The 14,213-nt window shown below is 30.9% G+C and overlaps 2 protein-coding genes across 3 annotated transcripts; one reads left to right on the forward strand and one right to left on the reverse strand.

Annotated features, from left to right (window-relative positions):
* Positions 1 to 1,068: 1,068 nt before the first annotated feature.
* On the forward strand, positions 1,069 to 5,769 carry LOC106058293 (peptidyl-prolyl cis-trans isomerase H-like). Its single transcript, XM_056004070.1, has 7 exons — positions 1,069 to 1,213; positions 2,512 to 2,576; positions 2,820 to 2,888; positions 3,432 to 3,474; positions 4,592 to 4,687; positions 5,423 to 5,510; positions 5,601 to 5,769. Exons 1-7 carry the CDS (start codon positions 1,160 to 1,162, stop codon positions 5,708 to 5,710), a joined length of 525 nt encoding a protein of 174 aa, XP_055860045.1. The 5' UTR covers positions 1,069 to 1,159; the 3' UTR covers positions 5,711 to 5,769.
* LOC106058291 (thiamin pyrophosphokinase 1-like) lies at positions 5,600 to 14,171 on the reverse strand. Of its 2 annotated transcripts, none has more exons than XM_013215684.2 (7): positions 13,953 to 14,171; positions 12,994 to 13,065; positions 12,472 to 12,608; positions 12,077 to 12,172; positions 10,726 to 10,866; positions 8,517 to 8,628; positions 5,600 to 7,388 (listed from the first exon to the last, which is right to left on the reverse strand). In XM_013215684.2, the coding sequence occupies exons 1-7, from the start codon at positions 13,993 to 13,995 to the stop codon at positions 7,261 to 7,263; spliced, it is 729 nt and encodes a 242-aa protein (XP_013071138.1). In that variant the 5' UTR covers positions 13,996 to 14,171; the 3' UTR covers positions 5,600 to 7,260. The 2 variants fall into 2 exon arrangements, with proteins under 2 accessions (XP_013071138.1, XP_013071139.1); XM_013215685.2 differs by having other exon boundaries at positions 12,083 to 12,172; positions 13,953 to 14,169.
* Positions 14,172 to 14,213: the final 42 nt, after the last annotated feature.

Below are 14,213 nucleotides of genomic sequence, written 5' to 3' on the forward strand. Positions count from 1 at the left end.
TTCAAACTCGGGGCTCTTCAAGGGGACTAATTCAATTTATACTACCACATCTGTCAACTGCAATTTCTTTCCCTTGTTTGATACCAAACATAATAATTAATTACCAATAGTTAATTAACTTTTTTGTTTTGTTTTGTCAGGTACAAGAATTAATTGTGTACATTTTCAACTTGATCCGAAATGAGATGTCGGAGAAAAACGTGTACAAACTTTTGACCAGACAGACAGAATTACTATAAGCTTTGTGAAGAAAACAAAAAAAGGCTATGTTGTTTGAAAATCAGTGTTCATTTGTCAAATCGAGATATTTGAGATTCACACAGAAGAAGATAATTATGCTTTATTAGATGCATATTCGTGTGCCAATCTATTCGTGGATGTTAATAATTAAGGCAAAATCTATTATGCCTATTTTTTTTTTGTGTGCTGATTCAGACTACTTATTTCATGTTCTAATGGCACTTAGGAAGAAAAGGCACGTAAAAGATTTTGCCGTAGCATATGAAATAAGAAATTCGCCGTTTACCTTTATGTCATTATAAGTAATATACTTATTTTAACTCAAATGATACTAAGGCAGGATACAATTTTACCATCTCAAAAGAGATACAAGACACCGATAGCAAAGACAAACAGACACAAACACTCTTTTGTTCCCCTGGCAATCAAATCATTAAATAAGAACAATCTGGTACAAACTTTGTCACATGTAAATTATGAGAGAGTCTGGTGTGAATGTACACTTTGGTTTCTTATAGTTATAATGTTTTTTGTTTGGTAATGCACACATTGTAAGACAAATTTCCTTACGGATAATAAAGATTATTATTATTATTATTATTATTAATTTATAAAATTATTTCTATTTATCAAGCTAATAAATACCCCACCTCCTTTCTGGATGGATTAATGGCCATTGTCGTCAATTCCTTTACTGATTGTAAAAATAGATTTATTTACAGTAGCCAGATAGCATATGAAATAAAATTTGTATGGTTTTATTTTGAGATCTCCTATGCTATAGTTTATGTCCTTTGATAGTTATTGCTTTATTTCGGTAAATGGACAATGCAACATTTAAAATTCATTACGCTGATTTTAAAAAGAAATTAAACGAAACACGCAATAAAAATTGTACACAAAAACAATTCGTAACAACATGACAAACCAATCGAATCCTATTGTATTCTTCGATATAGCCATAGGCAGCACGGTATTTATTTCATTATCTATATCTTGACTACATCTAATTCTAGATCTGTATGATTATATCATAGTACTATGTAGACGTCTAGATTCTATCTAGATTCTAGATCTAAGTCTAAGGACTTACTGACTGAGTAAGGAGAGGCTCCGACTAACGAAACGTCACTAAGACTCACTTGACTCAGTCTTAGTTAGATCTATCTTAGTATCTAGACTAGTAAGACTAAGTTAAATCTCTGTCTAGACTCTAGTCTAGTCTAGCTAGACAGTCGTCGCAGACACAGTCTATCTAGTCTCTAGACTCAGTCACTCTAGACTCTAGATCATAGACCTAGTACTAGTAGTAGATCATGAAGATGCTAGATTCTAATCAATGAGTGAGTTACTCATTGAGTATCAACTTCATTCAATTATTCAATCATTATTCATTATTTCCATAGATAGATATAGATCTAGAATCTAGAATTAGATCTAATTATGATATGATAATCATAATTATCAACTAATTCTAATGATAATTTATAATAATCTATCAATAATAATCTATCATCAAATCATCTCCTCATTATCATTATGATTATTTATGATTGATTATGATTATCATGTTCTCAATCTAGATCTATTTCACAATAATTAGATATTACAATACAATAATAATTATAATACATAGAGTCTACATATCATAATAATCATTAATAATGATACCGATAGTCACTCTCTTCTTACTCTTAGACTTTAGACTTAGAATCTAGACTAGACTCTTAAAATAAGACTCTTTAACTCTCTTGTTATTAGTATATGACTATAGATCTAGAATCTAGAGTCTATAACTATAGTAGACTATACTATCCTATAGATAGTATCTAATAGAAGATAATTTACTAGGATTTACTATTTAAACTCTATTCTAGATATTCGAAGATAGTGAGTACATCTAGATTCTAGATTAGATTTATATGCTTTAAACTATAGGCTCTGACTATGCCTATAGAAGAGTCTAGATATAGATTCTACTATTTCTAGATTATAGATCTATATATATATAGACCCATATATTTATTAGTTATTAAGTTATCTAATACTACTTAGACTTAACTACTAATAAAATGACTCTATCTGCTAGTAATACTAATCTAGATTATTCTAGATCTAGTGTTCAGACAATTCTAGTATATTGATTCTCTGCTAGACATCTAGTCTCTCTCTCTCTCTATATATATATATATATTTATATATATATATATATATATATGTTAGATTACATTATCAAATTTTAATTCAAGCCTTTTTTTCTTCACATTTTAGGAAGCTGGCAGAATCAAATTTGAACTTTTTTCTGATGTGGTACCGAAAACTGCAGAAAATTTTAGGTGAGGCTTTATTTTTATTTCTTTCAGTTTGCTTAAAAGTTTTTGAGTTAATTTTTTTTTTTCACTATGTAGAGTTGTTTGCATTAAATATGTACACAAATTTATTGAAGAAAAAAATAGAATCATTTATTTAATAGAATTATTGTATATAATTGTTGTTCATTTACCTGTTGGAATTACCATATAATATATTTCTTTGAAGCTAATAATAATAACACACTTATGAAATGTCTAATTGGACAGGCAGCTCTGTACAGGTGAATATAGAAAAGATGGTAAACCAATAGGATACAAAGGATCAATCTTTCACAGGTACCTTGACAAAGCTAGCTGATATATTATTGTATTGTGCTGAAAGGGACTTAAGTTATTACCCTTCCAGCTCCCTCTCTTAGAAATGTATTTTCTGTTTAGATTTGTCATTTTCATGTGAGCCCCCCCCCCCCTTTCCCCCCCAAAATAAAACTTATTGAATATCTTTTTTTAAAAAAATCTTCCACAAAATATAAATCTGCACAACAGATTGACGAAAGAGCCTTTAATATTTAAAAGTGTTACAAAACTTATATCAACTCACTCTATCTGTCAATCTTTCTGTCTAGTAAAAAACTATTTCTCCCATTTCCTATTCCTGAATCAAGTTAAAATCTCGTAATTTTCAGATAAATGGCAGTACTTAGCCTGTTCCTTCCCTTAGATAAGCTTTATTTTTAAAAAGTATTCTTTTTTTTCTATTTCTTGTTTATATCATGTATTATATTGTAATACTCAAAGTAATAAACATACATTAATTATTTGATATCAGCTCCAACTTCTTTTCAATTTATTCAAACAAAATTTTATTCATTTTTTCAGGGTGATCAAAGATTTTATGGTTCAAGGTGGTGATTTTGTCAATGTAAGATTTGGTTCTTATTGTATTAACTTCACACAATCATGTTTTGTCCCAAAATTACTAACCAATTGCAAATGATTTTGCCTTTTTTTTCCCATGTGTATTGAAATTTAATAGTGTCTATTAAAATAACACCCTAAAATTACATGCTTCACTTTCAAAGATCTATCGATGTATGGTTCCAATGTATGGTCATGGTTGACTAGTCAATCTAACAACTTTACATATACACATATATTGATGGTAAAAGGGTGTCATAACAGATGTGATTGTCTTTTGTAGAGTTTTAAATAAAAGCCATGTTAAAGATATTTACCCTACTTCCATGTTGACTTAAATTTGAACAGATTTTTTAGCCATGATTTGCTGATTAAACTTTAAGACAAACAGATTTTTTAGCCATGATTTGCTGATTAAACTTTAAGACAAACAGATTTTTTAGCCATGATTTGCTGATTAAACTTTAAGACAAACAGATTTTTTAGCCATGATTTGCTAATTAAACTTTAAGACAAACAGATTTTTTAGCCATGATTTGCTGATTAAACTTTAAGACAAACAGATTTTTTAGCCATGATTTGCTAATTAAACTTTAAGACAAAAACATTTTTTAGCCATGATTTGATGATTAAACTTTAAAACAAAAAGATTTTTTAGCCATAATTTGCTTATTAAACTTTAAGACAAAAAGATTTTTTTAGCCATGGTTTGCTTATTAAACTTTAAGAAAAAAAGAATTTTTTTTAATTGGCTTTAATTTAATTTATCCTAACTGAATTGTCTTTTTCTGTACAACCTTTCTGTATCACTAGATCAGTGTTTCCCAAACTGTGTTTTGTTGAACCCTGGTGTTCCGCGAGGACTAAATAGGTGCTACACAAACTACTGGAATAATGAACTAGTAGGCCACCACATGAATTAATCTCTCTAAAGCAAAAATAATCAAAGTGTTCCACTAAGTACTCAGAATGTACAAAGCATTTCATAAAGGAAAAAGGTTTAGGAAACACTGATGTAGATATTCATAAAACTTCACATGGTCATCCAGATAATCTAATGTGTTCCTCCTAAACTTTAAAAATATGTTACATTCAGTATCAACTAGTATGTTTCTATTTAGGGGGATGGAACAGGCATGACAAGTATATATGCAGGCAGACCTTTTGCAGATGAAAATTTTCACAAAAAGCATGACTGTGCAGGGATACTTTCCATGGTAAGTTTTCTGTCAAAATGTGTCTCTTGCTGTTTCAATTATAACACATAATCTAGAGATGTACAAGTGCTGTGGTAGTGAAATGTTCCAGAAAGAAAACAGATCAAATGATTATTTTAACAATCTTTGAACAAATACAAAAATCTCATTTGAAGATTTATTCCTAGCTATTTCAGTTTTGTTTTTAGATTATTAGACCTTGCTTAAACCTCCTACAGGACAGCAGGGGATATTTGGAACTCAGGACTGTTGTGTTGAAAGTCTGAAGGACATACCACAATAGCTTGGCTGCCATCCAGTTTTTAAGATAATGCCCTGATTAGAATATCCATAGGGATTTTATATGCTGGATGCATTTTTTTATTACTCAATTAGTACACAAGTCATAAATTTAGTATTTTCAGCTTCAAAAAAAAAATTAAGTCTGTCATAGATAAATGTCTAAGATGTTTAGTGCATTTTTTTTAAATATCATGTTTAAAATTTTTACTACTTGCTTCAGAAAATGTCTACATTAAACTATGGTCAGACCTATTCCCAACTGAAACCCTGTTACCAGCAAATTAACAAATTAATTTTTACCTGTGTTTTTAAGTTACAGTTAATTTCTTTTTTTGTTATTTTGTGTTGAGGACAAAGAGTAATAGATGATCAAATATTTTTATTCTGTAGTGGAAGTGATCTCTACAAAATTTATTTTTTGGAATTTAAACAAAAAATATTTTCTATTTTCAGGCTAACAGCGGCAAAGACACAAACGGCTGCCAGTTTTTTATTACATGTGCAAAATGTGAATTCTTAGATGGTAAACATGTTGTTTTTGGTGAGTGCACTTGTGGTCACAACCTCTCAGGATAGTTCTTGTCTTGTATATTGATTAGATTACTGACTATTTGTATTCTTCTGCTTGCAGGTAAAGTTATTGATGGTCATCTTGTGCTTAGGAAAATTGAAAATGTTCCTGTTGGCCCAAATAATAAACCCAAAATTCCTGTCACAATATCAGAGTGCGGGGAAATGTAGACTAATCATCCTTTGTCATTTTTTTTCATTAATGTACAGAATAAAACTATTTTACTCTATTTCATTTTCTTTTCCTTTATTATTGTCTGAAAATGTCATAGGTTTAATTTTTGCTTGTAATTAAGTAAAGATATCAACATAAGGACACATAAACATGAGCACCGAAACAAAAGACAAAAAATAAACTTTAGTACCAGAATGACTAGGATATCTGCCACATCAAAGTATTACCAAGACTAGAAAGTGGCCACATTGATTACAACCTTATTATGAAATCTATTACACGAAAACAACATACCACCCACTTCTGAAGAATTTTAATCAAAATATTAACAATAAAAAGTATACAAGACAGTAACAAACAAACAAAATAATGTAGAGCAACATGAGATACAAACAAATATATACATTGTTTTGGTATAAAAAAAAAAGACTATTCTTGAGTAAGTTTGGACTATATCACAAACATTTATTTGTGTAAACAAACAAAAAAAAAAGATATTGCTTCTTTATTTATCTATATATGATACTGTAATTTAAATAAATAACAACAAAAAAATAATTTGTTCTAAAAGTAATATTATATTTGGACTAGAAATAAAAATGATAACATGTTAATTTTGTTCCAAAGATTCAAAACAAAATAATTTTAACTCTTTCTCTCCGTAATTATTTTCCAAGATCCGAGGAATTATTCATTTTGTTCATTTGTAGTTCACTTCTCTGTTATGATTTAACTTCTAAAACTTTGTTATCAGATAATGCTTTATTTGGTATAGAATTGAAAGGAAATACATGCTCTTTTCATATGACACAAATTAATGTTTACAAAAAAAAAGAAAAAGAAATAATTTAATGGAGTCAAATTAAATGGTATTGTCAAATAGAAGAAAGAGTTAAATATCATATACATAAACAATATAAGCAAAAAGACTACAAAATCACACCAAGGGTTATGAAAAGTTTTGGCCAAGTTTCTGTGGGACAATAGCAATCTGTAGAATAGCTCATTTTTAGCAAATTCCTTAGAACATGTCCAATACTTGTGTCAATGGGAACAAAAAATCAAGACTTCAACACATTCCATAAATAAATATACTTTATCAGCGACTGCAAAGTTATCATGTTACAACTTCATGTAAACCAATCGGTGAAGGAATGCTAATGCTGAATTGAAGACAAAGGCAAAGCTAAAAAATGAAAGACTTGTTTTTAACAAGGACAAAATTAACACTCTGTTACCATTATGCTGATAAAAGATTATAATTTTCTTTTTACATTAACCATCACAACCAATGAAACTTTTATTTTCTTTTATTTTTTTACATTCAAATTGAGCTCTTGTACAAATCATGCAATGACAAGTTTTTGACTTAACAGGCATATGATGTATTTAATAAACAAAATCTGATTGAATTATGAATTAAAACATTGCATATAAAGCAATGTCTCACTGGTAACATTTCTTATAAATATGATGAGTTGTAACAACATTGTGTATTAAGAAAAACAAGTCATCAATGAACTTAGTGCAAATCCTGTTTGAAGTGTTAGTTTCCTTTTAAATCAGTAAATCCCATGACCCAAAGCAATGGCTGGTCAGTGGTGACAGTCACAACAGAGCCAGCAAGAGAGTTGGATGTGCTGATCAAATCACCAAAGTTCATCCTGTCATTTGCTGCACAAAGAATGTACAATGTGTATAATAAACGTTCAGTAACAAACACAAACGAACATAAACTTTATAATTAAATTGTACAATGTTTATGTAGTACTGGAACAAAGTAGACTAGGTAATATTAGTGTTAACACTGACAAAAAGAAACTTTTTAAAGGTCTGTTAGAGAAAAAAAATAGAGGAATAGTACCAACTAAAAGACATTTCTGAGCTTCACTACTAAGTGTAGTGGTTATCAAGCTGTTAAGTCCACCAGACATTATGTTGTGATCTATATACACTACCGTTACTTCTAAGTGATAATGGTGAAAACATTATGGATAATGGATGGGATAGGACTAAGGCTATTGTAACGCCTATGAAATGTTCAAGAAAAATGGTGACCTCACAAGAAATAAACTGGATTAATATCAGGGTAATATCTGGGTAATAACTGGATTAATATCTGGGTAACCTAAGATGAAAAGAATCATAAGAATGTGGGTGGGGGAACCACAGGCTATTTCCCCATTCATGAAATACATTTTAATAATAAAAGAAGCAAATCAGTGACTCAAGTGTAATTAGTTTGTTTTTTTTTAAAAAGGATGCAGAAACATTTATCAACTCTCAATGCCCATTGGTGCAAGAGGCATCAACATGAGAACATCATTTCATGAGCAGATATATCAATTTATTGTGAAAAGAAAATCTTTATCGACCACCGAAGGACAATGCTTATGCTTGCCTTGGATGTGGCAAAATATGTAGATCACAACTGGGGCTGTGTAGCCACAGGAAATATTGCATTCCTCATTAATCTTTGGACTCGACAAGCTTTATTATTATTATACTATCAAGTTATCAAAAGTAATGGATATGTACTAGAATTAATTATTTTCTGTTAAGAAGGAATGTCTGTAATTTATACGATTTATAAGAACATGGGTCTCAGAAAGAAAAACGTATAATACGATTAATGGCTAGCTCCTCTACCACCGAAGCAAAAGCCACCTTAACCTGCAATATTTGTGGACGGGAGTGTCTCTCCAAAATAGGGCTCGAAAGCCACATGAGAAAGTGTGTGAGATGAACTAGAGTCGTTCTACAACTGAAGGAGGCCAACTATGATAATGGAAACAAACTTACTAAGATTATATTTCAAACCAGTGGTAGTCACATGATCTGCAGGTTGGCCAATGGGAATCAAGCCACACCAATCACCTTCATAGCCAGTGTCACAGTGTAGAGTGTGCTCTCCCTATAAAATGACACAAAAGTTACTACCACTATCTTTTCAAATTTGTTGGTAAATTATAAAAGAATTCTTTACTCAGGTTCTATGATTCTTTAAATCATGCTCTATGAGACATGTACATAATCTAAAGCAGAAATAAAAGCAATGTAAACATTAAGAGCACTAAATGCTTGGACGAGTAATATTTAAATCTTCTTTAAATAATAAAAAAAACAAAACAAAGATAAGCTAAAAATTGAAATAGAGCCAACCAAGCTTTGGGGGTTCCAGTGGTAAATGTCAAAAGTTTACAACGAGAGACTTATCTTTTTGAAAGCCAGCCTTCATAAACATAGCAAGCAAAACAAAAGTAATAAAACTAACAAATTAACTCCCATGCATAAGCATTGAAGTTTCTTCTGTTTAAAGACATATTGATGACTCTTTACTCAATTAAATAATTAGCTTGTTGATTAGCCAACAGAAATTCAAATCTTCTAAAGCACTAGGTCACAAATAGAGTTATTTCCCTTCTTCTTCCTTCTAAACACTGCTTCATAAAACCCAAGAAAGATATTATCTTTTAAACTCTGCCATTTGATTTTGACATCAATTTTACACTGTATACTGTTAGGCGCTTCCGCTGTGCCTAATGCAAATAAACCAAATGGAGGTAACACTCAACGTAATATGTAATCCAATAACACCGGCAAAAGGCCGAACAATCAACAGAAGTTAATCTGCGCTGATACTGAATGTCGAACAAGTCTAATCGCAATAAAGGGAACTGTCAAATGTCAGCTAACTCTATAATATGTTTATAAAATGCTACTTATTTCTACGTTGTCCTGGAAGTAGTCTGTTATTTCGACTTTTAATTTTGTTCTATCTCTAGAACCTATTCTTGTTTTTACTAGTCATGTCATTGTCACTAAGTCAAAACTTCCCCTAATTCTGAAACATAATTAATGTCTAATCATGCCATAACAATACACATTATCAAGAACAATAACAATAAGAAAAGAGGAGCCCCCTACTATTCATAGGTTGTAACTGAGACCTCAATGTGGGGTACATCCTCCTAAGTTGCCCCAGATCCCAAGATACAGGAGAAAATGTATTAATGATAATAGCCTCATATACATATTGGTCATCCTGGGTGCTGGGTTTCAACATGGAAACATGATGAAGGCCTCGTGGCCCTAACATCCTTTGTTTTACTTGGTCTGTCAGGGTCACATGTTTATTGTATTGAATTATAAATAAGTTGATTTTAATATAAGAGTTTTAACTTGAATAGTTTTTAGTCTCCCATATAGGACTCATGAGGTAGAGGACTAGATAGTCCTAACAAGGATTAAAGAGCATGGCATGTTCTCTAGAGGACTAGATAGTCCTAACAAGGATTAGAGCATGGTATGTCATCTAGAGGACTGAATAGTCCTAACAAGGATTATTGAGCATGGCGTGTCCTAATATATGCCAATGTACCAATTAACTAAAACCATATCTAACTTTTAAAACATTTTTTTAATTCAGACTTATGCACCAATATCCAAAATTCTCTATTTGATCAGTGAAGTGATCATGCATTTAAAATTGTTACAATGCTTTATGATTCAAAATGTCTAAAACACACATTTTACTATGGGTAGCTATTTAAAAAAACAACTCAACTTAAGAGCGTTGACATTTGAAAACTTTTTTTGTTAAGACTACCCTTGCTCTAAACTAAAAACCCAGCAGAGAGTGAAACAAATATGAAAGGAAAAAAAAAACTCAATAGCTGAAACTCATGATCTTATTTAACAAAAGGGAATGAAACAACAATCTTAATTCTAGACAACATAAGTACCAAAACTAATCAAACGGTCCAACAAACCAGACACCACTGGTGGCTGCCTGGTCGTGTGGTATGTGCACTGGACTGTCGTATAGACTTGTTCATGGTCCCTGGTTCATACCCTGCCCACTGCCATCCCCTGTCATCCTGCGGGAGGTTTGGACTAGGAAATAAATTGTCTTCAACTCTGAAGGAACATCTAAAACATGTAAAACATTTTACAAATGCCTACCTGGTATAACAACACAGACCTCCTCACATATCATAAATATACTTACCTTGTCCAACAAAACAGACATGGAGTTATCAGCCACAAGCAGCACTGGAACTTTAGTCAGCTTCAAGGCAGTGTATAAAGTATTTACATTGGCAAAAGTGTGATCCATTCGTCCCCCAAAAGCACCAACAGCTAAAATTTGCTATCAAAATAAAAAAACTTGATACATATTTCCTTTTTTAAACATTGTAAATCAAAATGACTGTATTGAATACCACAAGAAACAAATGTAGCTTAACATTTTTATTTCCACAGTCAAAGGTCATACTTTGATACCATACCAGGATGGCTGCCTGGTCGTGCGGTTTGCACGCTGGACTGTCGTTCGGACTTATCGATGGTCCCGGGTTCAAACCCTGCCCGCTCCCATCCCCCGTCGTCCTGCGAGAGGTTTGGACTAGGAAGTAATTATCTTCAACTCTGAAGGAACATCCGAAATAAGTAAAACATTTTACAAACAAACAAAACAAACATACTTCAAGGTACAGTGGAAAGAAAGGGTCGTCCAAAGAAAACCTGTCGAGACAACGTAAAAAATGGACAAGCCTCTCTCTTGATATCCTGCTAAGAACAGCTACTAATTAGGATAAGTGGAGGGATTTAGTTATGTGAACTGTCACAGCACCCCTACAACAAAAGTCAAGGGACAGATGAGATAATTAATTATGAATTGTATATTCTTTAGCCCTTCGCTTTTAAATTTAAATTTTTTTGATTTTTTGTTAGCATTTATCTTTGTATGAGTAATAAAGTATCACAGCAATATTTGTAAAGCATGTGAATTATTCGGTTTGACACAGAGCACATTCGTACCATGTAAACCCTGTTGTCATGTCAATAAGAATTTTAAACGAATGAAAGATTTTAAATTTAGGCAGAAAAATTATATAGAAAGTGAAAAGAAAATAGAAAGGAAGAAATGGTATAATCTTAAAATCTTTGCTATTCAATTATAACATTTAAAAATACACCTATTAAAACTCAATCCCTTTATGTAATAAATTTCTACAACTAAAAAAAAATAGCTCAAAAATAAATTTTAACTCAATATACACAATTTTTCTTTTTTTCAAAATTCATGTACATATGGATATAGCAGAAAGATGTGTTTAAAAATCTGTTAATATTGGCATTGAAATGAAGTGGCTTATGCTTCACACCTATTTAATTTATTTTTACAAATAATTCTGTTTTCAAGTTCTTTCAACAAGTTCTTGATTTAAACTTATTAATGTTTCCAGTAGGTGTAATTTTAAATTCACTATTAAAATTCTATATCAGGTCCTATAATGATTTCAAATACCCCAATTCAAATAATCTGAAATGGGAATTTTAACTAATAAAATTCTGAACTTTACCGAGCAGGTTCCCATTTTGTCGACTACTATTCTCAAACACTTGGTAAAGTCTGTTTCATCTTGATCTGGTGTAGCAACCACAGGTACTTTCTACAACACAAAGAGACAAGAATCTATTGCACAAGCAGTTTAAGCATTCTTTTTAAGATATGTCATTTACTTTCAATAGCCATTTACTTTCAATAGTGACAGTATTTGCGGTTGTAAAGAATAACAAAAAAAGGGTTTACTTTAATATTTTTTGTTATAATTAAGGTTTTGCATAACTGAATAAATTCTTATATCTTTCTATGAGGTTTCCTTGAAGAAAGAGCACAAGGGTGGTGATCCAAACATCTGAGTTAAAATGTCAGCATTCATAGGTAACTTAGAAATGGACAAGCTCTCACATGATTTTTATAATATTCCAGTAAGTCAGGGTCAGCTGAATCAAAGTCTCCAGTGATGATGCTAGGCAGGTACTGTTCTTGACTAATACTGGAATGCAAGTGGTTCACGGCACCATCAACAACAGCTGTAAACACACCTGAAGAACCAAAAGTATAAGATTTACTTTTGTGTTACAGTGTGTATGTTATAGTCCATTTTTTTTTCAATATCATTTTACTAATACACCTAAAAAAAAATAATATTTATTTACATGATAATATTTACTACTTGTTCGCTCTATGTGTCTAGTTTAAATGTTAAAATCTATAAACTTTTAATAGTAGATAATTGTAAACAACCTGTTTAACAAAGTATTAGCCAAAAGTATATTGAAAATGTATGTCTGGTTGCATGGTATGTGCTCTGGACTATCATTTCAATAGCCCTGGATTTGATGTAATAATTTTTCATTCTGAACAAACATCCAAAATATGTAACAACCAAGAAACCAAATAAACAAAAAGGCAGTGACTCATACCTACTTTTCTTCCATAAATGCTTAATCAAATGAAAATCTGTATGATGATTCAGAATTATGAAGGCTATCTTTAGACCTACAAAATAAAAATAATATACACTTGTGTATATGTGACTTTAAAAATAATAGATCTAGAATTGTATAGATCTAATGAATGATCTATGATGGCTTAGTCTTAGTGAACAATACTGGGCCTAGAACCGATCCTTTGGGTACTCTGTACTTTAAGAAAAAATATAAAAATATATATGTATGATTAATATGAATATATGCCATTACATTACAATGTATCTATAAAAACACAAAAGTCAAAAGTCAAGGAATTTCTAACTCCCAAATATTTTTTATCATGACAAAATTTACCCTGCCTAATATTTTATTCATGTTTTGTGTTTTATTTAGTCTGCAGAAGTCAGACGTCAAGGTCCAATTTATAACTAGTTGTGGAAATTATTTAAAAAATAGAATTCACCTCTCAAGCTTCAAACAGACAATTAATTACAGCACCTGACCTAGTAGTAGTCTACGTCCAGAATACTTGTATGACTGCTTTAACTTTAAGCCTTTTTTGGCTTTTAAAGGTACTAATGTTTCAGAAATAAACCTTATTAGAAATAGAGCATTCATTAGATCTATACAATTCAAGATAGATCTAGATCTCTATTATTTTTAAAGTTAAAGTCAGTGTTACGAGTTTTGCTATCACTCAGTCTCAGTCAATCAGTATCAGTTTCCTTTTGAAGTGATTGGGCTGGGCTTTCGCTAAATTAACAATAATATGTCACTATTAATATAATAAGTCAATTTAAATAAGTCAATAACTATATTAATATAACAGTAGAAGTTGTTGTAATCAGTAAATAAATCACTGTAACTGTAATGTTATTATAATATTATTACTTTAAACTTTAAATAATAAATTTAAACTTAAACTTTTAAACTCAAAAGTATACTATTCTATACCTGCTTCTGGCATCAAAAATGCCAGAGGACGAATGACATTCATTCTGCTCCTTTTCTTCGATCTGAAAAGAAAAGGAGTATTGACGACAAGGTAAGATTACTAGATCTAGAATAGATCCTAAATAACAGATTACAGATTGTTACAGATCCAGATGATGGCAAATCTATATAATACACGCAGATTCTTTATTTGTTTCAGCGTATCCTATCAAGTTTTTTATATTTTTAAGCAGCTCTCCAAATACCGAAACACAAAATATT

The sequence above is a fragment of the Biomphalaria glabrata genome, chromosome 11 (assembly GCF_947242115.1).
Source record: "Biomphalaria glabrata chromosome 11, xgBioGlab47.1, whole genome shotgun sequence".
In the NCBI taxonomy this organism is placed as follows: Eukaryota; Metazoa; Mollusca; class Gastropoda; family Planorbidae; genus Biomphalaria; species Biomphalaria glabrata.

Bases quoted from the DNA above. Each gene is read 5' to 3' on its own strand.
- LOC106058293 (XM_056004070.1), top strand. From the start codon at position 1,160: ATGACAAACCAATCGAATCCTATTGTATTCTTCGATATAGCCATAGGC. The intron at 1,214-2,511 runs GTATTTATTTCA...TTCACATTTTAG, and splicing joins ATATAGCCATAGGCAGCACG to GAAGCTGGCAGAATCAAATT. The intron at 2,889-3,431 runs GTACCTTGACAA...TCATTTTTTCAG, and splicing joins AAAGGATCAATCTTTCACAG to GGTGATCAAAGATTTTATGG.
- LOC106058291 (XM_013215684.2), bottom strand. From the start codon at position 13,995: ATGAATGTCATTCGTCCTCTGGCATTTTTGATGCCAGAAGCAG. The intron at 12,609-12,993 runs GTAGGTATGAGT...TTGGTTCTTCAG, and splicing joins TAAGCATTTATGGAAGAAAA to GTGTGTTTACAGCTGTTGTT. The intron at 10,867-12,076 runs TTCAGAATTTTA...TTATTTTGATAG, and splicing joins TGGGAACCTGCTCGGTAAAG to CAAATTTTAGCTGTTGGTGC.